This window comes from Chiroxiphia lanceolata, chromosome 20 (assembly GCF_009829145.1).
Source record: "Chiroxiphia lanceolata isolate bChiLan1 chromosome 20, bChiLan1.pri, whole genome shotgun sequence".
Taxonomy (NCBI): Eukaryota; Metazoa; Chordata; class Aves; order Passeriformes; family Pipridae; genus Chiroxiphia; species Chiroxiphia lanceolata.
This window is the reverse complement of record NC_045656.1, coordinates 6829387-6855087: the sequence shown is the minus strand read 5'-3', so window position 1 is coordinate 6855087 and position 25701 is coordinate 6829387. Positions and strand designations below refer to the sequence as shown.

The 25701-nt window shown below is 56.4% G+C and overlaps 5 protein-coding genes across 7 annotated transcripts; 3 read left to right on the top strand and 2 right to left on the bottom strand.

Moving 5' to 3' along the window:
* The first annotated feature begins 241 nt into the window (after positions 1-241).
* On the top strand, positions 242-5948 carry VTN (vitronectin). Its single transcript, XM_032707316.1, has 9 exons — positions 242-505; positions 2224-2373; positions 2845-2964; positions 3486-3791; positions 3889-4028; positions 4293-4449; positions 4563-4712; positions 5290-5562; positions 5754-5948. The coding sequence occupies exons 2-9, from the start codon at positions 2313-2315 to the stop codon at positions 5870-5872; spliced, it is 1326 nt and encodes a 441-aa protein (XP_032563207.1). The 5' UTR covers positions 242-505; positions 2224-2312; the 3' UTR covers positions 5873-5948.
* KIF12 (kinesin family member 12) lies at positions 4976-10419 on the bottom strand. Of its 3 annotated transcripts, none has more exons than XM_032707311.1 (17): positions 10259-10419; positions 9877-9942; positions 9675-9753; positions 9478-9599; positions 9251-9326; positions 8986-9120; positions 8765-8900; positions 8429-8520; positions 8062-8197; positions 7855-7973; positions 7650-7754; positions 7287-7570; positions 6919-7102; positions 6742-6825; positions 6530-6666; positions 6288-6424; positions 4976-6152 (listed from the first exon to the last, which is right to left on the bottom strand). In XM_032707311.1, the coding sequence occupies exons 1-17, from the start codon at positions 10336-10338 to the stop codon at positions 6088-6090; spliced, it is 2037 nt and encodes a 678-aa protein (XP_032563202.1). In that variant the 5' UTR covers positions 10339-10419; the 3' UTR covers positions 4976-6087. The 3 variants fall into 3 exon arrangements, with proteins under 3 accessions (XP_032563202.1, XP_032563199.1, XP_032563201.1); XM_032707308.1 differs by having other exon boundaries at positions 4976-6126; positions 10259-10364; XM_032707310.1 differs by having other exon boundaries at positions 4976-6126; positions 7410-7570; positions 10259-10364.
* A 435-nt stretch (positions 10420-10854) lies between these two features.
* Positions 10855-11829, top strand: SEBOX (SEBOX homeobox). The gene is made up of 2 exons (XM_032707867.1): positions 10855-11133; positions 11257-11829. Exons 1-2 carry the CDS (start codon positions 10855-10857, stop codon positions 11503-11505), a joined length of 528 nt encoding a protein of 175 aa, XP_032563758.1. The 3' UTR covers positions 11506-11829.
* A 649-nt stretch (positions 11830-12478) lies between these two features.
* On the bottom strand, positions 12479-15205 carry TMEM199 (transmembrane protein 199). Its single transcript, XM_032707319.1, has 6 exons — positions 15019-15205; positions 14852-14925; positions 14682-14771; positions 13432-13468; positions 12998-13110; positions 12479-12896 (listed from the first exon to the last, which is right to left on the bottom strand). The coding sequence occupies exons 1-6, from the start codon at positions 15188-15190 to the stop codon at positions 12801-12803; spliced, it is 582 nt and encodes a 193-aa protein (XP_032563210.1). The 5' UTR covers positions 15191-15205; the 3' UTR covers positions 12479-12800.
* A 124-nt stretch (positions 15206-15329) lies between these two features.
* POLDIP2 (DNA polymerase delta interacting protein 2) lies at positions 15330-23361 on the top strand. The gene is made up of 11 exons (XM_032707318.1): positions 15330-15513; positions 16255-16336; positions 16990-17087; positions 17861-17957; positions 18396-18471; positions 19009-19116; positions 19350-19486; positions 20520-20546; positions 20732-20857; positions 21276-21355; positions 22885-23361. The coding sequence occupies exons 1-11, from the start codon at positions 15335-15337 to the stop codon at positions 22997-22999; spliced, it is 1125 nt and encodes a 374-aa protein (XP_032563209.1). The 5' UTR covers positions 15330-15334; the 3' UTR covers positions 23000-23361.
* Positions 23362-25701: the final 2340 nt, after the last annotated feature.

Below are 25701 nucleotides of genomic sequence, written 5' to 3'. Positions count from 1 at the left end.
GGGAGGGGGACACAGGGTGTAGGTAAAGGGTCAGGCACCGTGGTGAGCACGGCTGTGGGCACAGTGAGGCTGTGGCCACCCTGGCACGGTTTTGAATCCATTTGGTATCAGCAGGGAGCAAATACCCTTTGCTTGGTGGAAATTCAAAACCGCTCTTCTGGGTGGGCTCGGGATTTGCATGATAAAGGAAAGAGCAGAGGAAGCCTGGGCCTCTTTTGTTTTCTTTTTTCCAGGCCAGACGTGCTCAGGGCAGAAATGCTTCGGACATTTCTCGCCTGTGCTGGGAGGAGCAGCTTAAATCCTTGGCTCCAAAACCAGGTTGTTGCCAGCTCAGCCTGAGACTTAAATTCAAGTTGATGTTTTGATGTGACAGAGTCGCTTTTAATCCTCTCTGAATCCACTGCGCAGGGACAGACAGAGAAGGGGACATCAACTCACAGCGAAGGATTGGAAACAAGGCACCCCGAGTGGTACGATACGGCGGGAGAGGCTCGGCACAGAACCAGTAAGGATTTTTCTGATAAATTATTATTAATCAGGGGTAACAATACAGCCATTTCAGTGCAGAGCAGCAGAGGGATTTGCTGCCCGGGGGCATCAAAATTCAAACCATTCCCTCAGGCTTGTCCTGACAAGGCAAGAGAAACTGAACTTTGCTTTCCTTCTAGTTTTCCTTTGCTTTGCTTTGCTTTTTGGGAGGGATTTCTAGCCCCAGCAGCCTGGGCTCTGGGGTGGCAGGGGTTCTCAGCCTTTTACTGGGGGATCAGCCCCACCACCTGAGCTCTCCTTGCTGGGTTTGCTCAGCCCTTGGCTACAAGGGGCTCCCCAGGGACCCGTTATCCAACTAGCCCCTCTCCTGGTATCTCCTCCTGGCACGGAAGGGCTCTCTGAGCCTTCATGGGTCTGTGGCTGGTAGTTGGGAGCCTGGAACAGCAGGAGGGAGCTTTGTCTCAGCCGATCAGCAAAAGCAGCTCAGACATTGCCCAGCCCTTCTCCCCCAGAGCTTCCCGCGAGCCTGAGCCCTCCCAGGGCTCTTGTCCCCCAGTCTTGGTTCAACAGGGGTGAGATGAAGTCGTAGTGCAGCACTGGACTGGTGCTGGCAGCTGGGGACAATGCCAGCCCTGCCATAGCTGAGGCCAGGGGACAAGGAGGGGCGTGATGGGCTGCAGGAGAAATCCTACCCCAATGGTCCATGTCTGGTGGGTGCCCTCGGCTCCCCAGGGCTTCCCAGGTGGAAATGCCTGTCTCAAAACCAAATAAAGCTCTTCTTAGCAAGGATGGGAGCACATGATGCCAGGAACTGCCTGTGTCTGAGCTGGCAGAGGAGAGACCCCTGGAGAAGTGGGCACCCTGCTCAGGTTCTTCTCTCCCCAAATCTTACATCACTTAAAGCCCAGAGCTTCACTGCTCCTGCCCCAGGGCTGGGAAGGACCCCATGGAGCTCCTGTCCCAGCAGTGCTGTGGCAGCGTAGGCAGCAGAGGAAGGGTTGCTGCAGCCTCATGTACATTTGCTCCTTGCCCCTGATTAAATAACCATCCCAGAGTTATCAGGAGCTGCCAAAAGAGCTAAGTTGACATTAATTAGTAACCGAAAAGATTGGTTGGAAGGGGAATGACGGGAGCAAAATACACAGGGTTTTGTTTGCCTTCTGCAGGGAAAGTGCAGAGGGCTTCTGCCCTCCCTCTTTCCCGGCCACTCACCTCTGGTCTCTGGTCCCCATGCACAAAGGTGGTACCTGCCCCATCCCAAGCCACCATGCTTTATGGCTTCCCAGGTCTGTTCCCAGCCTTGACATTGAGAAAGCTGAAATCCCAAGAGTAAGTCCTCCAAAGTGGTGATATTTTGGGCGAATATAAGCCCAGGGGTTTTCCCTGTACCCTCTGAGCATTGCTCCCCCATCCTGCCTCATGTGCGTTTTTGTCTTGCCAAGACCAGCCTGGGAAACAGCCGGGAGCTTTAATACCATGAGAATTGCTAGGAAATAAGTGTGGTAGGACCTCAAAACCGGTTCCTGGCTCAGACCTGCTGTCCCTCCCCACTCTCTGAAGAGTGCCCAACCTGCACGTGGGCTGGGGTAGAGCTGCCTGCACATGTGGGGAGCCCTGTCCCCCACAGACGCACCTGGCTCAGTACAGACTGCGGGGGAAGCTGAGTGGGAGATCATCTCTGCCCCTTTTCCCCTGTTCTGACCTTGGCCTGTTTGTTTTGTCCTGCTGGGGCAGGCTGAGCAAACAGTGGATGCTGGGACTCCGGCCACTGCCGCGCTCCAGCCCGCTCAGTCACAGGAGGGCTGCGCTCCCGGACACCCAGGATGAGGCTGCTCTTCCCTGCCCTGGCACTGGCCCTGCTCGTCACCACCCATGCTGCTGAAGGTGAGCCTTAGCCAGCCAGGTGCCCCACGCCAGATGCTTTGGGGATGGAGCAAGTGCAGCTCCTGGGCTGATGGAGGGGCTGAGGAGCCTGGGCAGGGGAAGGAGGGACCAGAGGGTGGCCGTGGCCACTCGCGACATTGGCTACACTGCAGGACAGGGAGAAAGCAAGTGGGCAGCACATGGGTATAGATGGTGCCTTGGCAAATCCCTGGCCATCCTACAGTTGAGCTGCCAGTGTGGAGCTGGGACCCTGACACAACCCTGTGCAGGGCTCCCATCTCAGCAGGACCTGGGTGGAAGCGGAGCAAGGTGCCAGGTAGCCCCTGATGGTGGGTTTGACCATGAAGAAGTGGTGTGCCCCTAATCATGACATATTCAAGTTTGCTTTCATCCCTGGGGCTGGGCTGGGGGGAAGCATAGGCCCCACTTCCCACCCCACATTACTCTTGTGCTGTGGGGTGGCTTTTGCAGACTCCTGCGAGGGCCGCTGCGATGATGGCTTCGACGCACAGCGCAAGTGCCAGTGTGACAGCCTCTGCATGTACTACCAGAGCTGCTGCAGTGACTACTCCACCGTCTGCAAGGCCAAAGGTACCGGCCCTGCAACCTCCCTCCTGGCTGGAGCATGGGGGGAATGGGGTGGCTGTGGGTGCCTGACTCTGGGGTAGCTCAGGGGGTCTGTACTGGGTCAGCTCTGCACCCACCTGTGTCCACAGGGTGAAGTCAGGGCACTGCAGCATATGGGGTTTTTGGGAGCTGGCTCAATGCCACCCACAGCATGGGGTCCATACAAATTGGATAGATTGGATAGTAGGAAAATATCTTCACTGAAAGGGTGGTCAGGCACTGGAATAGGCTGTCCAGGGCTGTGGTGGAACCACCGTCCCTGGAAGTGTTAAAAAGGAGTAGTCGTGGCACTTGGGGACGTGGTTTAGTGTTGGACCTGGCAGTGTTGAGTTAACAATTGGACTTGATGATCTCGGAGATTTTTTTCAACTTTAACTATTCCATGATTCTATAAATCCGTATTGCCTGGGAGTGAGTGGCTCCTGCAACCAGACCCAGTGGGAGACACTCAGGGCTTCCTGGGACCAAACTGCTCCCCCCCACAGTGACCCGGGGAGATGTCTTTGCCTTGCCTGAGGATGACTACCTCGACTACAACCTCACTGTCGACTTCGGCACGGAAGAACCCCCTAAGGCAGACCCCACGGAACTGCCCACATTCCCATCACCAGTGGAGACCACACCGGAGAGCAATCCAAGCCCTGAGGAGACAGAGCTGCCTGTGGACGTGGTGCCCACAACAGATGGGTTCGTGGAGCAGGATCCCGGGGACGAGCCTGAGGAGCTGTGCAGTGGGAAACGTTTTGACGCCTTCACCGACCTGAAGAACGGTTCCCTTTATGCTTTCCGAGGTACCTTGGGGACCTTTCCCCGGCACATGGGACATACTGTCGCACCATCACCCCACAGCAACACCTGGAGTCCCTCCTATCTCCCTTCTCTCCCCAGGGAAGTACTTCTATGAGCTGGATAAGACGAGCGTGCGGCCTGGCTACCCCAAGCTGATCAGCGACGTCTGGGGCATTGAGGGCCCCATCGACGCAGCCTTCACACGCATCAACTGCCAGGGCAAGACTTACCTCTTCAAGGTGGGCTGGAGCTGAGCTGCAGGGCTGGGGGAGCTCCCGGGGTGGCTGGCACAGACCCTGACCCACCCTATCCCCTCCAGGCACCCTCCATGCACCCACAAACATAGTGGTTGCCAGACATCCCCATGCCCCTGTGGCACTTCAGGGGCCCCAAGCAGCCACAGCCTCACGTACTGGGGCTCCCCAGTATCCACTCACTCCCCATGTCAGACCTGGGCCTGGGGGATGCTGCACCCTGACCCCACTCTGTCCCACACCCCCCAGGGCACCCAGTACTGGCGCTTTGATGACGGAGCCCTGGACCCCGGGTACCCACGTGACATCTCCGAGGGCTTTGAGGGCATCCCAAACAACGTCGACGCAGCCTTCGCTCTCCCTGCACACAGCTTCCACGGCAATGAGAGAGTCTACTTCTTCAAGGGTAAGGGGTGCAGCCCCCAGCTCCTGGGCAGAGCCTGGCACCAGCAGGACACCCCTCTGCTGCTCTTCCTTGGAGGTGTGTCCCCCACTAATACCCTGCACATCCTCTCCTAGGCAAGTACTACTGGTCCTATGACTTCGCCCAGCAGCCCACGCAGGCCGATTGCGAGAAGTCCTCCCCCTCCACCGTGTTCAAACACTACGCCTTCATGAACCGGGACAGCTGGGAGGATGTTTTCCAGATCCTCTTTGGCGGCAGGATGAGTAAGGGCTGGGCCAGCCCTGGGGGAAAGGGCTGGCGAGTGCCAATACAGACCACACAGACAGGGCACAAGGGGTGCAGGCACCATGGGAGGGGGAAGCAACACCCTGCATGGGCACGCTGGATGAGCCACCTTGTCCTGCCCAGGCCATGCACATGAACCCCCCAGGCCACAGATTCATCTCCCACAACATCCCAAATCCCACACTCTCAGCCCTTATGCCCTGCACTACCCAGCCCATCACCAGCCACCTCACACCACAGCATCACTGCTGGGGACTGTTTATTGTCACTGGAACTGAGGATGCCACAGGAAGCCCCAGGTCTGGGAAAGGGGAGTGAAAAATGGAGAGGAGAAGGGGGCTCAGCAGCACAGGGTTGATCCCAGCCAAGAGTGTGGTTGGGGGCTGCTCCCACTTCTGTCTGGCCTGTTTCCCCATCACATATCCCTTCCAGGCTGGGATCCTTTGGAGCATTCCTGTGGGTCTCGGAGCAGGCACTGGGAGTTTTCCATGGAGCTGGGCTCAGCTCACCCCATACACTGCTGCTTCTCTCACTCACCCCCTGCTCCTTTTCCAGCTGGGGCGAGTGGCCCACGGCACATCAGCAGGGATTGGCGGGGGGTGCCCAGCCCGCTGGATGCTGCCATGGCCGGCAGGATCTACGTGGCCTCCCACCAGCCCCGGAGGAGGAAGTCTCGCCGCCAGCGCAAGAGATACAACAGCCAGCGATCCCTGAATTTGGGATTGTGGGGCTGGCTGCAAAACGACTCTGACTCCGCGGGTGTCGAAAGCGATGGGCTGTCAGGCTCCAAGTGCGAGACGCTCCAGAGTGTCTACTTCTTTGTAGGAGGTGAGTCTGGCATGGCAGAATCTGGGAATGATGTGGCACCAGGGCTGCCAGGGCAGGGGGAGGGCTCCTTTTCTCTCTGTGACATCCCCAAGCACTGGGACACAGTGGGAAGGTGCCCAGGGCTGGCAGTGAGGACTGGCAGCTCCCCACAGCCAAGAGCAGTCCTGACAGCCATCTCCCCTTCCTCCCAGACAAGTACTACCGCGTCAACCTGCGCACCAAGCGCGTGGACCTGGTGCAGCCGCGCTATCCCCGCTCCATCGCCCAGTACTGGCTGGACTGCCCGCAGCCCGGGGAGGAGAGCACCTGAGGGGGATCCCCGGAGCCGCCGGCAGCACAGCCCCAGCTAGACAGAAATAAACTGTGAGTGCCGTGCAGGCTGGAGAGCCCTGTGTGTATGTCCATCCAACGGGTCTGTGTGATCCTTGTAGTCCCAGATCCCTGTGTCCCCGAGAGCTGTGGCTGTCCCCCCAGCCCGTGCCAGATCCCTGCTGCTGGCCCCATCCACGGTGTGACTGTGGCTGCTCAGATCTGCTCTGCCAGCCAGTCCAGTGCTTCTTCCCACTGGAGGAGAGGGACAGTGCCGGCAGCTGCCAGCAGAGAGCTATCAGGGTCAGCTCTCCACTGCCCCCGGGATCAGTCCACAGCCCAATGTGTGAGTGGCTGTGCTGAGGATCCCGGAGGGACCCCATCTGAGGTCCTACCTGGTCTCCTCTCCTGCTCACCTCTGGGCTCTGGCAATCCTGGCCATGGTGGTGCCGAAGGGATGACCCTTCCCTCAGGGCTGGGACCGCGCTCTGGGCCTGGGAGCTCCCGAGGCAGTGGGTGCTGCTGAGACAAGCTCCTGCTTCTGCCCTGGCTCCTGCCATGAGGACATGAACAAACCCTGACCCACTGTCTCATCACTGCCCCAAAACCCCAAGGGCTTCCTGAACTGCAGCTGATGCCCAGTGGCCCTGGCTCTCACCGCTTTCCCTGGTGTGGCTGGGGGTGCCTGTGGAGCTGATGGGAGCCAGGCAGAGCTGTGTCCTCCTGTCTGAGGGGCAGAACACCAGCACTTCCCTCGGGGGGAGCCGGCTGCGGCACAGGGGGCACTGGCAGTACCTGTGGGAGAGCAGAGAGGGCAAGGCTGCTATGCCACACTGTGCCACCCCCTGCCAAAGAGCCCTGGGGCTATACCTGGGATACAGTAGCATCAGCTGGCCCGGGACAGCACTGTGGGCACCCTGGGCAGCTGAAGTGGCCGGAGGCAGGAGGCAGCTTCTGCAAGAGTGGACAGCAGCAGGTGGGTGGTTTATGCATCCTCCCCTTGCTGTGGGCAGGATACGCATGGAGCCCAGGGTCCCCCACTCTCACCGGCAGCTGGGGGATGGAGGCAGATGTTGTGTTGGGCTGCCGGAGCCTTGTGGAGTGGCCAGGGGGGATTTGGGGGGCGTGGGCACTCCGGAGCAGGGGCTGGCTGTCACAGGAGCTGCGGGTAGCTCTGTGGGAAGGGCCATCTGGGATGTCACCACTGGGGTCTGGAGACAACCGGGGCTGCCTGGGGAGCAGTGAGGGAACACGGCAGGGCATTGGCAACCTTCAGAGAGCCTTAGAGCCCTGCCCAGCCCCAGAGAGTTCCTGGGAGAAGCTGGCTGGCACTGACTGTTGTCCGGCTGGGGGCTCTGGCTGTCCCATTGACCCCTTGATGCCCTGTTCAGGGGTCCCGCACGTGCCCCCCATACCTCATGTGCTCGTTCTCCACCACGAAATCCCGCAGGACACCGTAGAGGCTGGGCCAGGCTGGCGTTCTCTCCGAAGGGAGCTGCCTTTCAAGAGGGAGGTGATGCAGCCCTGTGGGGCCGTACCTACCTCTCCAGCTCGGGCAAGCTTTTGGAGGGTTCCCTGGGACCTCTGTGCTCCTCACTGGCACCCTGGGCAGGCACAGCTGCTGGCGCAGGGAGAGGTTTTCCAGCTTTAGGGCATGGATTTCTTCCTCCAAGGTTTGCAGCAGCTTCTCCCGGGACACCTGGGAGCATAAGAGAGTGGCTCAGGGGGGTCCAAAAAGAAGGGCAGAGGGGCTTGGAAGGGTTCCCTGTCTATAATACCCTGTTGGCCAGGGGTCTGGTGGTGACCCTCCCAGCCCGGCTGGCATAGTGCAGCGTACTCAGTGTCTCTGAGAGGCAGCGTGAGGATGGAGAGATGCAGGCGACCTGCAGACAAGGAAGAGACACAGGTGAGCTGTCACTGTCCCCCTCCAGCCCTCCAACCCATGGGGCAAGACCCCTGCTCAACCCTCTTCCATGCATGTACCATTAGGGTGATGCCCGAGCCACCCAGGGAGCGGGCCAGCAGCCGGGTGAGCTTACTGTCCCGGTATGGGATGTGTGTCCACTTCCCTCGGGGTTTGGCCAACAGAGAGATGCAATGTCCTGCCGAAGGATGAGCCACAGAGGGTGCAACAGGGCTCTGGTGAGGACCAGCAGCTTGTGCTCCCCTGGGGGGTCACACAACTCTTACCCAGTGCCAGGAGGCTGCGGTTGATGCTGTTGGCCTCCACGGAGAGCTCCCCGCTGGAGCCGGTCTCCTTCACCCGCTCGCTCCCGGCCAGGTCCACGAAGCAGAGTGTACCCTGCTTGCTGGGGCAGGTGCTGGGCTGGGGGACCCATGTTGGTGGAGTAATGTTTTGGTGCCCCTTAACCCTTCCCTGTGGCCCACAGCAGTGCCCCGATCCCTGGTCTGGAAGTGGGCTCCCTGCTGTTCACCACAGCCCCATCATTGTGACTTTGAGGAGGAGGATATGACCCCACCAGCCTGGGGCTGTTTGCACCCCCACAATGAGCCCTGGGCCCCCCAAACCCTCCCCCAGAGCAGGACATGTGCTCACAGCCTGGCTGCGGATGTGGATGGTCAGAAGAGCATGGCTGCGGCTCGAGTGCCTGTTGAGGGCATGCGCTGAGGTCCGTCTCCTCTGGGATCCTGTCAGAGATGGAATTGAGAGCTGCAGGGAGGCAGGACACCCCACACTCTGGTAGAGCACCCACTGCCCACCCCCTGACAGACAGGAGCCTGCCTTGGCTCTGCAGCAGGAGGGGAAGCTGTTCCTCTTGGCTGTCATTGGAGCCCCACTAGTCCTGGGAACAGTCTGCAGGGGGCTGAATCCCCCCATACCAGGTCTAGAACCCCCTGAACATGCCCCAGCCCTGCACCCGTGGCACAGCACCTTGCAGGAGCAGGCTGACAATGGCCTCCAGGCTCTCGAAGTCCACACTGAGCTGGTTCTCCACGTAGAAGCCGCGGGTTTTGCTCCACCGCAGGGGCAGAGCGCACGGCGGCCCCGGGCTCAGCAGGTCTCGGACCTGCGGGTATGGCAGAGGGAAGGCACAGGGGCAGTGGGGCACAGAGTGCCGGCAGGGCTGGATGGGGGGCTGGGCAGGCACTTACCTGCTCGTTGTAGATCTCGAGGTAGGAAGCACTGAGAGCCAGGTCTGAGCCACGGCTCCGGCTCTGCTCCAGGAGGCAGGCGAAGGACCTCTGCATCAGCCCCAGCAGGGCCGGGGACGCCGGCTGGGTCTCACTCTGCGGAGATGCCAGAATGGTGAGTGGTCAATAGTATTGGGCACCCACCTGCTTCAAGAGTGCATGACCGGGTGGGAAGAGCCCATCCCACCACCAGGATCAGGTGAGGTGTGGAGGGACAGCGTTGTACCTGGGTGAGGGGTCCCATCAGGGTGTAGGTCTTCCCCGAACCTGTCTGCCCGAAGGCAAAGACGGTGCAGGAGAAGCTGGGGAAGATGCTGAGCGTCGGGCACGGCCCCAGGCCGTGGCACAGGGATGCCACCTCCCGGCACAGCCCCGGCAGTGCAGACCCGCCGATGATGCCCGGCGCGGGGTGGATGGAGGTTTGGGGTCCATGAGAGGCTGGCCAGGACTTACCCATCTATCGCCAGCTCCACCAGCTGCCTCATTCCGCTGCCTTCGAACACAGCCTCCTGTGAGGCGCCAGCGTCGAACACGGCGCTGAACCCAAAGGTGGCATCGTGCCTGGCTGCGCTCACCTGGGCATGGGGACAGAGGTAGCTCAGAGGGTGCCGCAGCACCCCCCGACCCCCCGGCTGGGAGGTGGCACTTACGTGGACCGCACCGTCACCGAGGCTATGCACAACCCGCCGATCACCTCGCCGCGTCTCCGTACAGGTCAGTGGTCGGACCCTAACGATGGGGCGTGCATGGGAGGACACAGAGGTGTCACTACTTGTGGAGCTCCGCTGTGCCCCTGCCCCAGGCAGCGAGATCCCTGCCGCGCCCCCGAGCCCTTCGCGTCCCCCTCCTTACCTTAGCACCACCCTCAGCCGCGTGTCTCTGCCCTCCACGGGGCCCTCCCGCTCCTCTCTGGGGCTCCTGTGGGGAGCAGAAGGCAGTGGGGTGGTGGGTGCCTCCCAGCTGGGGGTTCTGCCGGCCGGCACCCCGGGGGCTGGGGTAGAGGGAGCCGCGGTCATGCTGCGCTGAAGCAGCCCTCCCGCACCCACTGTGCCCCGGGCCCTGGCAGGGGACAGAGCTCAGTGTTCCCCCATGTCTCCTCAGAGGGACGGTCCAATGCCCCCAGACTATTTGCGATGCCTCCCCCGCCGGCTGCATCAGCCGGGCCGCCACTGCCCAGGTCCTGCTGCTCCAGGACTCGGTGGCCTCCCTCCGCCCCGTCTCCCTCACAACTTACGGTCTCTCCTGGCCCCGTGGGAGCGTTCTGGGCCGGGGATCCGTCTGGGGCTCCCCGCCCCGCTCCCCCTCCGGCTCCATGCGCCCTCCAGCACCCCACACTTGGGGGTGCCTGCAACTCCCGGCCGGCCGCGGCGGGAGCCACCGCCAACCGGCCCGGGCTGCCCCGCACAACCGGTACCACCGCTCCGGTTAAACATTGACCGTGCCAGCCCCGCAGGAGAGCGGCGGCCGCACAGCGGGGGGCGAGCGGGGGGGTGGGCGGGGAGCCGGGGAGGGGGCGCAGGGGGCAGGTGGGTCACCGAGCCCGGGGATCCTCACGGGTCGTACAGTGCCCCGACGGCGGTGGGGGGGATGCCAGTACGAGCAGTGGTGGGACTACTGGTCCCCAAGTGTGCAGGGGGGACGGCCCCCAAGTCAGCCGAGGCTATCGGGCACTGCCATCGGGGGCGCGGAGCGAGGACCGGCCCCGGGAGCCGTCGGGAAGAGATGGGGGGGGGGCAGCACCGCCCGCTCGGGGCGGTCCCAGCCCGCCGGGGGGACTCGTGGGGGATAAAAGCCGGGGCGGCGGCGGCGGGGCCGGGGGAGCCGGGCAGGATGAGCGCGGCCCCGGGCACCTCCCGCGCCCCCCAGCCGCTGCTCCGCTTCCCCGAGGGGGCGGGCGGGCCGGGCGGCGGGCGGACGGCGGGGGGAGGTGGCGGCCCGGGGCCGTGCCCCTGCCCCTGCCCGGGGGGGCCGCGGAAGCGGCGGCGGACCACGTTCAGCCGGGGGCAGCTGTCGGAGCTGGAGCGGGCCTTCGCCGCAGTGCCCTACCCAGACATCGCCACCCGGGAGCGCCTGGCCGAGCTCACCCAGCTGCCCGAGGCCAAGATTCAGGTGAGCGCGGGCGGGACCCTCCCCTCCATCCCACCCTCCCGGGGCCGGGACCTCCCCTCTTCCCCAGGGGGCTGCCTCGTCGGGCCGCTGTCCGTGTCTCACAGTTCCCCTCGCCCGTCCCAGGTCTGGTTCCAGAATCGCCGCGCCCGCAGGATCCGCAGCGCCAAACCGGAGCCTCCGCCGCTACCGCCGCTGCCGCCTCCCGGGGAGCGGGGTCCCCCAGCGGCACCCCCCGACGGCAGCACTCCGGGCCCGGCCCCTGCCCTGCCGCCGCCGGGAGCCCGCAGCCCCGCTCGGGGCCTCCCCACCTCGCTGGGCTCCATCTCCGACCTCATCTACAGCGCGGCCATCACCAACCTGGGCGAGCTGTAGCCATGGTGGGGACCTCCTGGGCACTGGGGACCCCCATGGCATCGCGGCCCCCGCGGATTAGCGCCACGATTTCATTAGGGTGTGGAATTACTGCCGGTCCCGAAGGTCCCGAGGATGTCATCCAATATCCTAAATGCCGGTGCGGCTGCAGCGGGGGCAGCTCCCCATCAGCCCCCTAATACCGACTAATCTTTTGGAAAAAAATACCTTAATCTGGGGCCGTATCCACGGATGATTGTGGTGCAGCCGCCCCTAATCCGCAGGCACGTTCGCAGGTGCCGGCAGATCTCCCCGTATCGGATATTAAACTGTGTTTCCACAGGGGCTTAGCTGCCATCAGAGCATTAATCACCGTGTCCAGCCCTGGCAGGGTGCCCACCCAGCAGGTGTCCAGGTCTCCTGGGCTTGGCAGGGACAGCCTGGGTGCCCCCTCCCCACCGTGGCTGCACTAAGCTGGCTCTGCTCTCTGCTCCGTGACACCCAAAAAGGCCCCAGGATGTGAATTAAGATGCATCCCCTCCCTACTCCCAGAAGCTGGGTATCCTTTGGCAGAGGGTTGGGAGCACCATGCATCCCTTGCTGTTCCATCTACAGCTCCTGCTCCTCCCTGAGGCACCAAGAGCCACAGAGCCATGGCTCAGGTCACGCAGCTCCTGTGTGAGGACACTGAGCTGAGTGCCGACCCCAAAGTGGCTGCACCAGACTCTGTCATCCTCCTGAATGGATCTGTGTGGATGGGGAAAGGGCTCGTCCCCAAACACCAGCTGGGTTGGGTGCTGCCATCTGAGCCTCAAGAGAATAACGGTTCCCAAAAGCAAGTGAGGGATCAGACAGAGCAGAGGGCAGGCAGAGGGGGGTTTTGACATGGGATGGAGCAGGATGCAGAATGCAGAGGGAAAGATTCACAGCTCCCTGTACTGTCTTTCAGATGTGTGTTCCACGTACCAGCAGACGCCCCCCAACATGAAGGAAGAAGGTTACAAACACACAGTGTTATTTATTTCCAGAATACAAGCACAGGAACTTCACAGGAGAACAGGGATGGTGGGAGCTGATGCCCCTCTCCATGCTGGGGTGGTCAGAGTCCACAGCCATTCCCTCTCCTGTTCTGCAGCTGCGGGATTTTCAATCCATAATTCATTTCGGGAGCGGGAAGCAAAGGACGAGCCTGAGGAGTGCAGCCATCTTCCCGTAGCAGGAGCAGGTAAAAACAGATGGGACAAGATAAAATTGTCCCAAATTAACGGCTCTTGGGGAGGACAAAAACCCTCCAGCACGAAGGCTGCAGTTCGTGGTCACAGTTTCCCAAGGTCCCCTTCGAGGGTCCGCACCATCACGTACAGCTCGGCCAAGCCCACCACCGAGGCCACAATGACGGCTGACAGGACGCGCTGGGGACATAAAAGAGAGAGGGGTGACCCTGGGTGTGTGGTCGTGGTGCCACTCTGGACTGGGCAGCACAGTGTGCTGCAGGGAGGCCGTGCTCGCTCACCGCTGCCGTCTCTGCGAAGACGTACTGGCTGCCCAGGTAGGTGCAGGCGAAGGCGGCCACCACGGTGACAATGAAGTTGAATATGGTGATGACAACGGCCTTCACGGAGCGCACTGGGGGAGAGAAGGGGGAAGGTGGTTGGTTTTAAGTAAGGCTGGGGAGTAGGGCTGGGGATAAGGTGTAATCATACTACAGAGCTGGCCCGGGGCCACCTCAGCTGGGATACAGGAATCCCGCAGGAGTCACACGCTTGGTGCCTCCAGAAATATGGATAAGAATGACCACCAGGCTCCTTTATTCAAGGAACACTTTAGTGTGTGAAAACCTTCTGGTGAGATATTCGGTCTGATGTCAACAGCTGGACATGGAACAGTTCCTGTGACTGTCCTGTCAGCAAACACTGCTGGGTGTCAGCAGGACAGGCAGCCACTCACCTTGTCTCCCAAATTCAGCCAATGGCCCCTTCATCTCCTGAAAAAAGGGATTAAAACAACTTGTGATCGGTTGTATTTTAATGTTGATAATAACATGGTTACTGTGTGTGCAGAATAAAAGCAATGCCAATGCCTTGTGCTGTCCCCAGGACTCCGAGGTTCAGAGAGATTTTGGTGGGCTGTGGGGGAACAGCAGTTTCACAGTGCACAGGTTTCTCTGGGATTTTGTTTGTGGTCTGATTCAAGGCTGTTCGGAAGGGATTGTTTCTAATCAAACCACTTCTCTGAGTGGGAGCATTTTTTTGCATGTGGGTTCTCTGCTGCAGGTTTGTCTCTATTAGAGACGTGAAAGTGTCTCACTTTGTCACCTGTTTCAGACAGCTGGCAATAATGAGATGGCGTCAAGCTCTGTTGTCACATCAGGCATGGTTATACCATGGTATCGGGGGGGGGGGGCGGGACAGGACGGGACGGGGAAGATGTGATGAGCACACAGGTGTGGGAACACTGCTCTGTTCCACTGTTTGGAAGGAATGTGGCTGTTTAGCTCTGTTACAACCACCCTGGATCACAGGTCACAGAATGGTTTGCCTTGGGAGGGACCTTAAAGACCATCTCATTCCAACCCTCTGCCATGGGCAGGGACACCTTCCACCAGATCAGGTTTTTCCAAGCCTCATCCAGCCTGGAGTGGCCAAGCTTGGCAGAGACCAAAGTCTGGAGGAAATGTGCAGGGACTTGAATACACAAGGATGTCAGGTACAGTGTGGAGGCATAACAGGATAGGATCACAAGGAATGCCAGCAGGAAGGGATGCTGGCCTGTCCAAACAACTACTGTGCCAGAAGATATCGGCTCTCTCAGGAAAGGAAGAATGCTTAAATATTACCCTGTTTTTTCAGCTTTTACCCTGACGAGATAATTTTAAAACTATGACAAAAATGTAAGCAGCAGGGATGCTCCCAGTCAAACATTTACCTTGGGTGCTCAGTCTCCCAGATCAGAATCTCAGATCTTTGGCATGGGTGAGCAGTTCCCAAAAGTCTGTTCACCACCTTGTTAACCCTGTCCTACATCTGCCCTCAGCACCGTATCTGTTGTTCCTGGTGCATTTACAGCGTGCTCTCCTCCAGTCTCCGTCACATTCCCTGTGCACTGCACTCACTCTAAGAGGCAAATCTCTTTTGCTGTCAGGTCGCCACGTGTTTGAGGGATGAGTCCTGGCAGCAGGCACTGCAGCAGCCCCTCACCTGGCCGGTGATGTTGCGGGTCATCCGCTGGTACTCCTCGTGTGCCAGCTTGGCCTTGATCCGCTCCAGCCGGGCCACCAGCTCGGGGTTCTGTGGGAAGCACAGACTCACCGTAAGAACCGGGGGCTGCCGCCACCTCCTCCCGCGACTCCTGCCCAGCCCTCACCTACCCGCGGCGGCACCGGCACTTCTGGCAGGTGGATCTCGCAGCCTTCCAGCAGCTCGTGTAGGTGCAGTGGGGACCCTGTGTGGGGTGCGGGGGGGAAGGCGCGGTTACAGCGCGGTCACGGTGCGGTCACGGTGCGGTCACTGCCTCCCGCGACACAGTGCGGCCTACCTGCCTCCCGCAGCGCGGTGTGCACCCTCCGCAGCAGGCTAAAAGGCACCAGCGCTCCTTCTGTCGCCAGCGCCGCCTCCACATCACCCCGCAGCCCCGCGGGCAGCGCCGCCAGCTCCCCGGCCTGCACCGCCCGCCGCAGCCGCGGCCCGGCCCGCACCGACGACGCCATGTTGGCCCGGCGGCCGTCTCCAAGGCGACCGAGGGGAGCATAGAGAGGGCGGGGCAGAGCGGCCGCGCGGGGAGGGGGCGGGGAGAGCGGAGGGGGCGGTGGCGGGCGGTGCCGCGCGGTGCACTGTGGGCCGCGGGCGGTGGGATGTCGGGCGGCGCGGCGCGGCGGTACGTGGCGGCGGCGCTGGGCCGGGCTCGGGCCCGCGGGCCGCCCCCGCTCTGGGAGCCGCCCTCCGCCCGCCACCTGCGGGCCCTGGGCACCGGGGCGGGGACCGCGGCGCTCCTGCCGCTGCTCTTGCCGCCGCGGAGGCACCTGTCGTCGCGGTGAGGCCTGTGGGGGGTGGTGGTGTTTGGGCCCTGGGCAGGGGGTTGAGGGAGGGTTAGGGGAGGGCAGGGGGTTGAGGGAGGGTTAGGGGAGGGCAGGGGGTTGTTGGAAGGGGAGGTTCGGGGAAACAGGCGGTGAGGGGCCGCGAGGGAGTGCTCGGGAGTGGGAGCGATTGGGAAGGGGCTCGAGGCTCGCGGGGGGTGTTTGGTGTGCGGGTTGAGGTTCGGGAAGGCAGGTCGGGAGGGGCCGTGGGGGGTGTTTAGAAATGGGAGTGATTGAGAGGGTGGTTGGGGTGCGGTGCAGGGGCAGTTGGGTCGTTGGGGGAAGATTGGGAAGGAGTGGGGGGGGCTGCAGGGGGGTGTTTGGGGATAAGGATGATTGGAGCAGGTGGAGGCTCTCAGTGGGTGTTTGGAGAGCGGGTTGGAGGCTGTTGGGTCATTTGGGGAAGACTAGGAAGGAGTTGGGCTTGCTGAGGCAGGGATATGGGAAAGGGGATTGGGATAAAGGGACAAGTGGATGGGGATGTGGAGGACAATTGAGAAAGGGGAGACTGGCAAAGAGTGGGGGCAGGAGGTGGGGCCGGGCAACCCTGCGTAGTGGGGCTCTCATGAGGGGGTGTGTGGTACCCGAGGGAGGCACAAGGTGGGAGCAGTGTCTGTGCATCACCCTGGGCTCGGGTGCTGTGTTCCCCTGGGTGGTTCAGCCCCTGCAAACCCTCCAACCTGCCTCTTTGCTCCAAGGAACCGTCCGGAGGGCAAAGTGCTGGAGACTGTGGGGGTGTTTGAGGCCCCGAAGCAACATGGCAAATATGAGACTGGTCAGGTAAGGGGTTCTGGGGGCAGAGCTGACCCTGGTCGTGCCACAGGGATCAGACAGACGAGGGATTTCCCATAAGGAGGCTGCTGTAGTATAGCAGGCGGCCAGAAGTTTCACAGCTCGGTGCTCTTTGTCTCTGCTGTGTCTGCAGTTTGTCAGTCATCTGACAATAGCAGGTCGATAAGAATCTGCAGCCCAACACAACAACTCTACAATGACATTTGCTCCACTGAGGGTTCTCTGCTTCAGGGATCGGAAGAGACAATCTCTGAATTTAAGAAATAACAATTAAATTTGCCATTTCTGTGCTCACGACTCACAGCTCTATTTCTGAGCAGTCTCTCCTTTGCTGGTCTCCATTCTGCTGCTCTATTAATTACTGATTTAGTCCCCTTTTATGGGATAGAGGTTACATGCATTTCTCCTCTCATCCCTGACTGTTTGTGCTCACTGTTTCTGCTTTATGTTCTCACAGTGGTGATTCTCCCTGTGTCCCCATCCCACGCATTCAAACCCTTTGTAAACATTTCTAGTTTTACCTCAGTTAACAGATCTTTTAAATACTGTCAGAAAAGGGCTTTTGGCTTCTTGTTTTCTTTTGTATCTATGTTGATTAAAGCTTGCTGTGGATTCAACTCGCAATTATTTGTTCCTTTCAGCTCTTCCTGCACAGTGTGTTTGGCTATCGAGGAATAGTCCTGTTTCCCTGGCAAGCCAGGCTTTATGATCGGGATGTGGCTTCTCCTGTCACAGAAAAGTAAGGATTTGAGGGTTTGTTCTAGCTTATGTTGCTGTACTGTTACATTTTCATTTTGTAGCAAGTTTCCTGGTTGGGGTAAACAAATGTTTTTAAGGAGGCCAATGGTCTGTTTGCATGAGCGTAAAGTAGGAGAGGTGCTTAAAGAGATATTGCAGGTGTATTAATTTTGTGTTAATTAGAGATGGGATGAAAGTATATGTGTGTGTGAAGGAAATAAAAAACAATTAAAAATTCATGCTCCTGGCATTTTGTTTTATAAAAAACACCCCCATTTTGAGTTAGCTCCAGGTTCCTGTGTTACAAATTGCAGGCTGCTGCTGCTCCTTCTGTAAACTGCCAGTGAGTTGGATTTGTCAGCCTCCTCCCCAGTTTCAACCCACAAGGCCAAGTTCATCCTTCTTGACTTGCCATTCAGTTCTCTCCCCTCTTGCATCCCTTTCCCTGTGATGAGGTGTGCTAGGAAGGAATAAGGATCAAGCATAGGAATACCCATCCCAGAGAGGAGACTGGACTGAGCAGGAAGAACCTCTGAGCTGTCTGACAACAGAGCTGTTGTGTCTCTGCCAAACACCGTCAGTTTGCATCTTGGCTGATCTGTCTGTAATTGTGTGGGTGGCTGAAAGGATTTGGTTTGGATGGAATCAAATGTTTACAGACTGTGAAATGTATTTTTTTAAAAGAAAATCATTGTTTGTGTATGTGCTTGATTCTGGTAACAAGAAATTGCTGCAATCCTGCACTTGAGCTCAGAGCTCTGCTTTTCTGTTTAGGAACGAGAATGTGGCAGGCCATGGGTCCAAAGAGGTCAAGGGCAAAACACACACTTACTACCAGGTGTTAATAGATGCCCGGGATTGTCCACATATAGTAAGTAAGGAGTAAACTTGGTATTGGAACTCAAGTGTCTTCTAATATGTGAGTGGGTCAGGTGGACAGGCACTGAAAGAAAATGGCTGTGGTGGCTAAATTTGACTAGGACAAATTTGTTCTTCAAGACGTATTTTCCCTGAGAAAGGTACACTGGAATGTCATATGACTGTTTTCTGGATCACGTTTCCCCTTTCCAGCCTCCTTTCCTCATCCTGTTCCCACTCTGTTGCATGCACATTGTGAATGTGGGTTGCAGCACTGAAAATGCCCCTCACTTGTTAGTCAGTCTAGAGGAATGAGAAAGGGAGGTGTTCTGAGGTGAATTGGTTAAATAAGCATTTCACGCTTTACAAACCACAGCAGTAAACTGAAGCATGGCTGGAAACTGGCCCACAACAATCCACACAGAAAGACATAAGCTTCCCTTTTTCTCAGTCCCAGAGATCACAGACGGAAGCAGTGACGTTCCTGGCAAATCACGACGACAGCAGAGCCCTCTATGCCATCCCAGGTGAGCAAAATCCTCCTTCAGCCTCTGATTGTCGTGAGGGGAGGTCAGAAGAGTCATCAGTAGTCAGCTCCTACCAGCAGCAATTCCTACAAGACATTCCTGCTGTGGATTTGTCCTTAGTTTAGGGCTGGGCAGGAAACAACAGAGTGACTAAAGTACATGAAGCCCTTTGGAGAGCTGGAAGTTGGGCACTCTGTGATCAGACACAGCTGTGCCTGATTCAATCTCTAGACATAGGTCCCATACAAAGTTGCATATAGGCTGTTCTTCGTTTGGGGCAGTGCAGGCACTTTGCAGGCAGTGAGTGTGTTTATGACAGGAATCATTCCGTGGAGAAATCTCACAGGAGAATGCTACCAAGGGTTATTGCTGACCTATTTCCTCCATTCTTGGTTGCAGTCGTGGTATTAGCTTTGCCTTCTGCTGACAAAGTCCTTTTCTTAACTTGTCACTAGCGTGATCCGTTTTTCTGCCAGGAGACTTCCGAGCTGCTCTTTCGCTGGGGAAGTTCCAAGGCTTTTGGGGTTTCTTTTTCAGGTTTAGACTATGTAAGCCATGAAGATATCCTTCCCTACAGCTCCACTGATCAAGTGCCCATCCAGCATGAGCTCTTTGAGAGGTTCCTCATGTACGACCAAACAAAAGGTAATTTCTGGCTTCACAGGGAACTCCTCTGAGCCAGATGCTTGAGGTGCTCTGTAACAAGTGCTCAAAACCCATCATCTTGGATATGTTGTAAAAATGATATCTGGTTTGGAGTTTGTTACAGTAAAGCCACCTCTCAATAATTTTTTTAACTTGAAAGGAGTTACTTTGAGGGGCGAGCACTCCAGGTACAGTATTGCCTCTCATAAACTCTCACCTTTCCTTCTCCATAGTCCCACCTTTTGTAGCAAGGGATACTCTATGTGCATGGCAGGAGAAGAACCACCCCTGGCTGGAGCTCTCTGATGTGCACCGAGAAACCACGGAGAACATCCGCGTCACGGTCATCCCTTTCTACATGGGCATGAGGGTAGGTGTGTGCTGCACGTTGGTGTGTCAGTTCTGCCATCTGCTTAACTGATGTGTTTTTCTAAGGTCAGTTTACTGACTTAGGGTACTTTATCCTTACTGGAGAAATGATATTTTAATTGTAGTTAATAACAGGAGTGACTTTAATCACAGTTGCAGTTTCATTCTCATGATGTGCAGCAGAGGTGTGAACAGGAAACTGTTTTGTCATGCATTTTTGGAGAACAGCCCCTGTATTTTGGCATTTGCTTGTTATCAGTAGGATGGGAATTACCCTGTAATGTTCTGCAGAGCAGTGCTAGCAAGATATTTAGGAAGGCTTGTGAATTAGTCCTGTACTGCCTCACTCAGAGATGGGTGTGCATGAGGTGGCACCGGGGCCATCTGCCCTGCAATGACAGACACATCTGTTATCCTGCCCAGTGATGGGCTGTGAGTGTCTGCCTGTTTCCTGGCTCCAGTGTGAGTTAGAGGGTTTGGCTGAAGCCTTCTGGATTTAGCTGATAACCATGTGCTCTTTATAGCATAAGAACTTCATGTGGACCATCCGAAATAATGAGGCTCCAACAGACTCCTGAGCGGGAGGGCTGGGAATTCCCACAGTGCTTTGATTTCTGAGCACAGCTGCCGGGGACTCCATGCCGTGGCAGGTGAACATTTTGGTGTGGATTTGCAACTTCTGTGGAGCCCAACTGATGTTTGTCCTAACCTTGTCAGAAAAACAGGTGCCTGAAGGCAAAGAGACGGGTGTTTCTAGATCTGTAGGAAGTGCGTAATTAACATGGAGCTCAACCCTGGGTTGTCACGAGACCTTTGCAAATCTCCCACCTCATGATTACATGTATAGAGCAGAGCCAGTGCCAGGCTCTGCTGATGGATGGCCTTGGAGAGCAGCTGTCTGTGCTCATGTGAGTTGTCTGCGTCAACCTGGCACGGAACGAGAGCCCCTGTGCTGGTGCTGTGCTGACAGCTGAAGAGGTTTTGGCACCGCGTGTTGAAGGGCAGCTGCTAAAGTCTTTTGTTTCTTTTGACAGGAAGCCCAGAATTCCCATGTCTACTGGGTAAGTGACTTTTGTTTCACGGAGCAGCTAAAGGGAAGGAGTTTATTTGCTGTGGCATCATTGCTGTGTGATAAGCCCTGAGGGAGAGTAGCCCTTGCCTGGCAACTGTTTCCCAGTATGGGCTGTGGGTTATCAACTGGCTGCAGCTGATTCCAGTCCTTAATAGCAGTCTTTCTTCTGTCCAGTGGCGCTACTGTATTCGCTTGGAGAACCTTGACAGTGAAGTGGTTCAACTCCGAGAGCGGCACTGGAGGATATTTAGCTTGTCTGGCACCTTGGAAACGGTCCGGGGCCGTGGCGTTGTAGGAAGGGTAAGTATCATGCAGCCTTTTTGTTTTTGGGAAGCACGGCCCTTTGCTGGAGCCCTCTCGGTTGGTTGGGTTGATTTGCCAGTAAATTGCTTAGTGGGCAGTGGAAATAGATGGAATGGGAAACTGGCAGTGAAAAGAGTCACAAGCTTTTCGTCTGTTGTTAAGTCTGCATGAACCAAAACTTCACACTGAGTATTAGAGAACGATCCTAAATGACTGGTGATGGGAAAACTGGAATAATAACAGGATTCTGGCACTACTCACTGGGCGAGTTGTTTGCTGTGTAATTGGTAGTGGTGCTGAGGTGTGGGTCTCTGGGTTTGTTTTTTTTCATGCTATATAAACTTCCTGTTGATACCTGTCTTTGGAAGAATGTTAAGATTTGTTGCTGATGCCCAGTGGTCTTCTGTCTCCTCAGGAGCCAGTTCTGTCCAAAGAACAGCCAGCATTTCAGTACAGCAGTCACGTCTCCCTGCAGGCTTCCAGTGGTCACATGTGGTAAGAAGCCCTTATTACTGAAGGAGTGTTTTAGATGTAGGACCTCACAGTGGTGAGCTTTGCAGCCTGGAGTTATGGTTGAAAGCTGTGTGGAAGTGGACTGGATGGGACATATTTAGTAGCTAAAATTTGATGAGCTTCTCTCCAGCTGGATCCTGGTTAGTGATAAGATGATCTGTTGATTCTCTGCACCAGAACGGGTTCTAGGCTAATTTATTCTCCTTCTGTGGTCTGTACTAGACTGGATTTGAAGATAGGAATCAATTCTCTATCATCTTCGGCTGTAGTCAGCTTCTGTCCCTCTCGCTCCATGGTGCAAGAAGCAAGGCCTTGTGCTGGTGATTCCCTTGGCAGCAGGGATGTGGGTACTGGTATCCCTCTCCTGGGAAAGAACTGGACTTTATCCGTATGCAGTTCTGTGTCCTCAAGGAATTGGCATACAGGTTTTTTCCCAGTGTAGACCAGATAAGGCCTTCAATCTAACTGGTTTTCAAGCCTCCTCTTCCGTGAGAGCAGGTAGGGAAGTGCTCAGCGGAGCTGTTCTTTCCCTGTGCCACAGGGTTAAAGCAATTTCCCTTTATTTGCATTTTGGCTGCGTTAGCACATTTAGTTTCAGCTCTCTGTGGACAAGGAATGCACAGACACCTCTTGCCTTCTGTATGACAGGTCTTTCTGGTGTGCATTTTTTAATCTGCTTCAGAGTTAAGCTGCCTTTGAGTTGGGAAAAGCAGGAGAGCAGCTCTTTGTATATGGGATACACTCTGGTTTGCCATGTCAAGCATTTTGAATTGCCTGAATGCATGCCCTTGGAAATGAAACCAGATGATCTAGTAGTTTTTTCCCTCCTGCACACTTTCTGAAGAGAAAGAGGCAAAGGTTCTGTAGCTCAGAAGCTGCTCAGCTTGATTTCTGGTGTTCAATTGTGTTCTCTCTGTCCTGAGAACCTATTGGTTTATCCCCATGATCCTTGTGCCCATATCATGTCCTGCAGTACAGTTGGCTGTTGTTCAGAGCAGTAAACAAATTCGTTGTACGAGGACAGGCTGGTTCAATTCTGAAATGCAAAGCAGAAGCTATTCCAAATTACATCTGTGATGGGATTTCTTGTTGTCACAGATGACTTAACAAGTGGAGCTTCTGCCAAGGAATACAAATCTGAACTTACGTGTAATCAGTTTGTAAAAATAACTTGGATGGTTCTGTCTCCTGTGGAGTGGGAGTTGGGTGAACACTGCTGCAGGTGCACGGAAGGTGCTTGCCTCCTAGGGGCTGCAATCATCACAGCTTGTGCAGGAAATGTATGTTAGAGATGTGATGTGAAACCACCCAGGAGTCCTCAATAAATGAGTCATCTTGGCAGCGGATGTTCCTGCTGCTGAACCCGTGTCCTTGCTGCTGGACCAGCCTTGCAGATGAACCCTCAGAGTCCCTGCACAGGATATGGAAGAGCTCATGTCTTACCTTCTTGCTGATGCTTCCTAGATGTGTTTGTCCCTGGCCTCAGTGTCATCTCTGCCATTATTTTGCAGGGGTACTTTTCGATTTGAGAGGCCTGATGGCTCCCACTTCGATGTCCGAATCCCACCCTTTTCTCTGGAAAGCAACAAAGACGAGAAGACCCCTCCCTCCGGCCTTCACTGGTAGATCAGAGCGAGTGCTGAGACCCACAGAGGCCTGTGTGTGTTGTAGACCTTTGCCTCCCCATTTATGCTGCAGCCAAGAACACGAAGCTTTTAAACATTTTAAACCATTTTTGTTTTAACTGTTGTCTGATGGGGAGGCTTTTTGGAACTTTAATACTGGCTCTCTCAGGCTGCTTGTAAAACGTAAGCTGTGTTACAGGTAACCCTTCCCTTTGTGGCACCTGCTGGGGTTGGAGCTGGGGGATGTAGATGGTGCTGCTGCAGAAGAACTGGCCCCCCTCGGCAGGCCTGGACCCTTTCCAATGTGTTGTGACTTCTCTGCAATGTGAGGTTTCTCTAATAAACTGGCCCTTCCAGTTGCAACCAGTCTTCCTTCATAAACCAAGGCCTTGGCTTTGCACCCAGCCTGTCCCAGCTTGTTACTCCCCTGCGTGGAGTCAGCCCAAAGTTCTTGCTGCTTCAGAAGGCAGCAGTGAGGCTGTTCTAGGGAGCAGGAATGTGAGCTCAGCATCCCTGCAGTGCAGCTGCTTTTTGGGATTCAACCATGGCTGGAGCAGCCCGTGAGCTCCACTCCTCATGGCACTGGGCTGTGTGCTGTGATGTGAAGCCCGTTTTTTTGGACAAGAGGGTGCAGAGGGGACAAGGTGGGTGACAGATGGTGCTGAGCAGGTGCTGTCACAGTGTCCTGTGTGTGGTGACCACCAGGCTATGTGTTATGATGGTACAAGAGAGCTAAAGGAAGCCCTCCTCCTGCCAGGGCTTGCCTTGCTGCAGGGATTTATATCCCAGCTTCTGGGAGAGTTCTTCCCTGCTCACGTTGTGGCTGTGTCCATATTTCCTTGGTTGTTTCTGCTTTGAGAGGAAGAGCTTGTTTTCACTTGCAGTGCTGTCAGCCTGGGTGAGGTAGTGCTTGGCTTTCTGCTCCTGTTTGCTCGGGTTGTGATTTTCTGGTAGTGTGTGTGAAGGGCCCTGCAGAACTGTGCAGATCACTGTAAGCCTATGATATATGGTTGTTTGGGAATTATTACACATGAAGAGCCAAATCCACAGTGCAAGTCAGGTGTTGGCTCTTCTTACAAGCTCGAGTAGCTCTCAGGAGCTTTGAGGATTGCAGATATCTAGAGAGGTATCAGCCTTTGTGGTGGGACCCTTCTGGCTGTCTCTGGGTGTCCAGACATCTGAGTGACTCGCAGGGGCAGAGGGCTTTGTGGTAGTCCTAAGCAGAAAGTTTCCAACCTTGCTCCTTCCTCTGGTCTTGCTCAAATGATAAGGTATAACTTAACTCATGGGATGTTTTTCTTGATTTAGAGGTATCTTAGTTATTCCCTCTTCCCCCCTCGTCCCTTCTGAGCAGCCTCTTTGCATTTGGCTCTGCAAGGCAGAGCTGTGGCACTGCCGTGGGCTGTCTTGGCTGATGGACAAACAGCCTTGACAGTGGGAGAGGTCCTCATGCTCTCTCACAGCCAGCAGATTCCTGTGTAGAGAGACTTAATACTACAGTGTTTATCTGTCATTGGTCTCTTCATTTTGTGTCTTCCTTCCTCTCAGGTAGTACAAGCTAATATTTAGAATTTGAAAGGTTTAAACAGCCAGTCTGCTTTTAAGGGTAGAAAAGGATCCCTGAAGACCAGCCCACAGCTGACATGATCATGACATGATCAGTCATCCTGATTTCCTCATAAGAGGAAAAGGGGTGGGGGGAAGATGCCTCAAGTTCAGAGGCAGCAGGGATCTGCAGGAACCTGCTATTTCCCTCCCATGCAGTTGCTCGGTCGGGGTGGGAGTAGCAGCTGCTCTGCCTTTCCCTCGGGTTACTCCAGCTTTACTGGCAATTGCAACATCACTGTCAATGTTTAACCCTGCTGCTCACCCGTGTATTTCTGGGGTGCTGTGGCCCTAATGCTTCCCATAACAAGCAGAGAGCTGTTATCCTACAGGATGGAGTAGTCCTTGGGCGGGGGCTCTGCCAGGGCCAGCCTCAGCAGCTGTGAGGTGCCCATGAGTGTCTTTGGTGTGATGTGCCCCCGGAGCTGGGGAGGGCTGAGGCCCCTGCGTAGGAGCAGACATTCCTGGCTGGATAATGATTGGCAAGACCGAGGTCATCAGTGCTGCCGGTAACAGACGGGGCGAGGCACGGTAGGAATGTTTCTGCTCTATCAGTCTGTGGAGTGGGCAGTGCCGACCTGCCTGGGAGCCTGGGTGCCATGCCAGGGGCTTGGCAGGGCCTTTCTCCAACTGCTTCATCCCTCAGGCCCCTTCCCGGAGCGCTGTCCCTCTCTGTGTAAATACCTCTGTACAAAGAACCAACCAATAAAGCGCTGAAGGAATAGCTCTGGCTCACGGCTCTCATTGCCCCTGCTCCCCTCCTCTGATACCAAAGAGCGGCAGAAACAAACTTCTCAACACCAATTTGTAGATGTTAAAAAGGGCATTCCTCTTTATTCAGCATGCTGGACGTTCGGAGGATAGCTCCTCTAATCCGAGCGTGCCAAGTGACGCAGACAGGGCTTTTTATTACACATACTGTTTACATGTTCATTAGGTATTCTCCTTTACTTAATACATATTCATTAGCTTTCTTTACATAGTCACTCCCCTTTTGGAAAGTCCTTTGGTCCTTCCGGGTCTTCGTCGTCTTGACCTCACCGCTGGCGCAGGCGTAGCGTCATTGTGCTTCACCCCTAAAAGCTGTAACTTTTGTTC

Coding starts and splice junctions, on each gene's coding strand:
- VTN (XM_032707316.1), top strand. CDS start 2,313: ATGAGGCTGCTCTTCCCTGCCCTGGCACTGGCCCTGCTCGTCACCACC. Junction 2,965..3,485: donor CACCGTCTGCAAGGCCAAAG/GTACCGGCCCTG, acceptor TCCCCCCCACAG/TGACCCGGGGAGATGTCTTT. Junction 4,713..5,289: donor CCTCTTTGGCGGCAGGATGA/GTAAGGGCTGGG, acceptor CTCCTTTTCCAG/CTGGGGCGAGTGGCCCACGG.
- KIF12 (XM_032707308.1), bottom strand. CDS start 10,338: ATGGAGCCGGAGGGGGAGCGGGGCGGGGAGCCCCAGACGGATCCCCGG. Junction 9,327..9,477: donor GTGGAGCTGGCGATAGATGG/GTAAGTCCTGGC, acceptor CATCTTCCCCAG/CTTCTCCTGCACCGTCTTTG. Junction 8,901..8,985: donor TCGAGATCTACAACGAGCAG/GTAAGTGCCTGC, acceptor CCATACCCGCAG/GTCCGAGACCTGCTGAGCCC.
- SEBOX (XM_032707867.1), top strand. CDS start 10,855: ATGAGCGCGGCCCCGGGCACCTCCCGCGCCCCCCAGCCGCTGCTCCGC. Junction 11,134..11,256: donor TGCCCGAGGCCAAGATTCAG/GTGAGCGCGGGC, acceptor CGCCCGTCCCAG/GTCTGGTTCCAGAATCGCCG.
- TMEM199 (XM_032707319.1), bottom strand. CDS start 15,190: ATGGCGTCGTCGGTGCGGGCCGGGCCGCGGCTGCGGCGGGCGGTGCAG. Junction 14,926..15,018: donor CACCGCGCTGCGGGAGGCAG/GTAGGCCGCACT, acceptor CACCCCACACAG/GGTCCCCACTGCACCTACAC. Junction 12,897..12,997: donor TCTTCGCAGAGACGGCAGCG/GTGAGCGAGCAC, acceptor TTATGTCCCCAG/CGCGTCCTGTCAGCCGTCAT.
- POLDIP2 (XM_032707318.1), top strand. CDS start 15,335: ATGTCGGGCGGCGCGGCGCGGCGGTACGTGGCGGCGGCGCTGGGCCGG. Junction 17,958..18,395: donor CCCGGGATTGTCCACATATA/GTAAGTAAGGAG, acceptor CCTTTTTCTCAG/TCCCAGAGATCACAGACGGA. Junction 19,117..19,349: donor CATGTACGACCAAACAAAAG/GTAATTTCTGGC, acceptor CCTTCTCCATAG/TCCCACCTTTTGTAGCAAGG.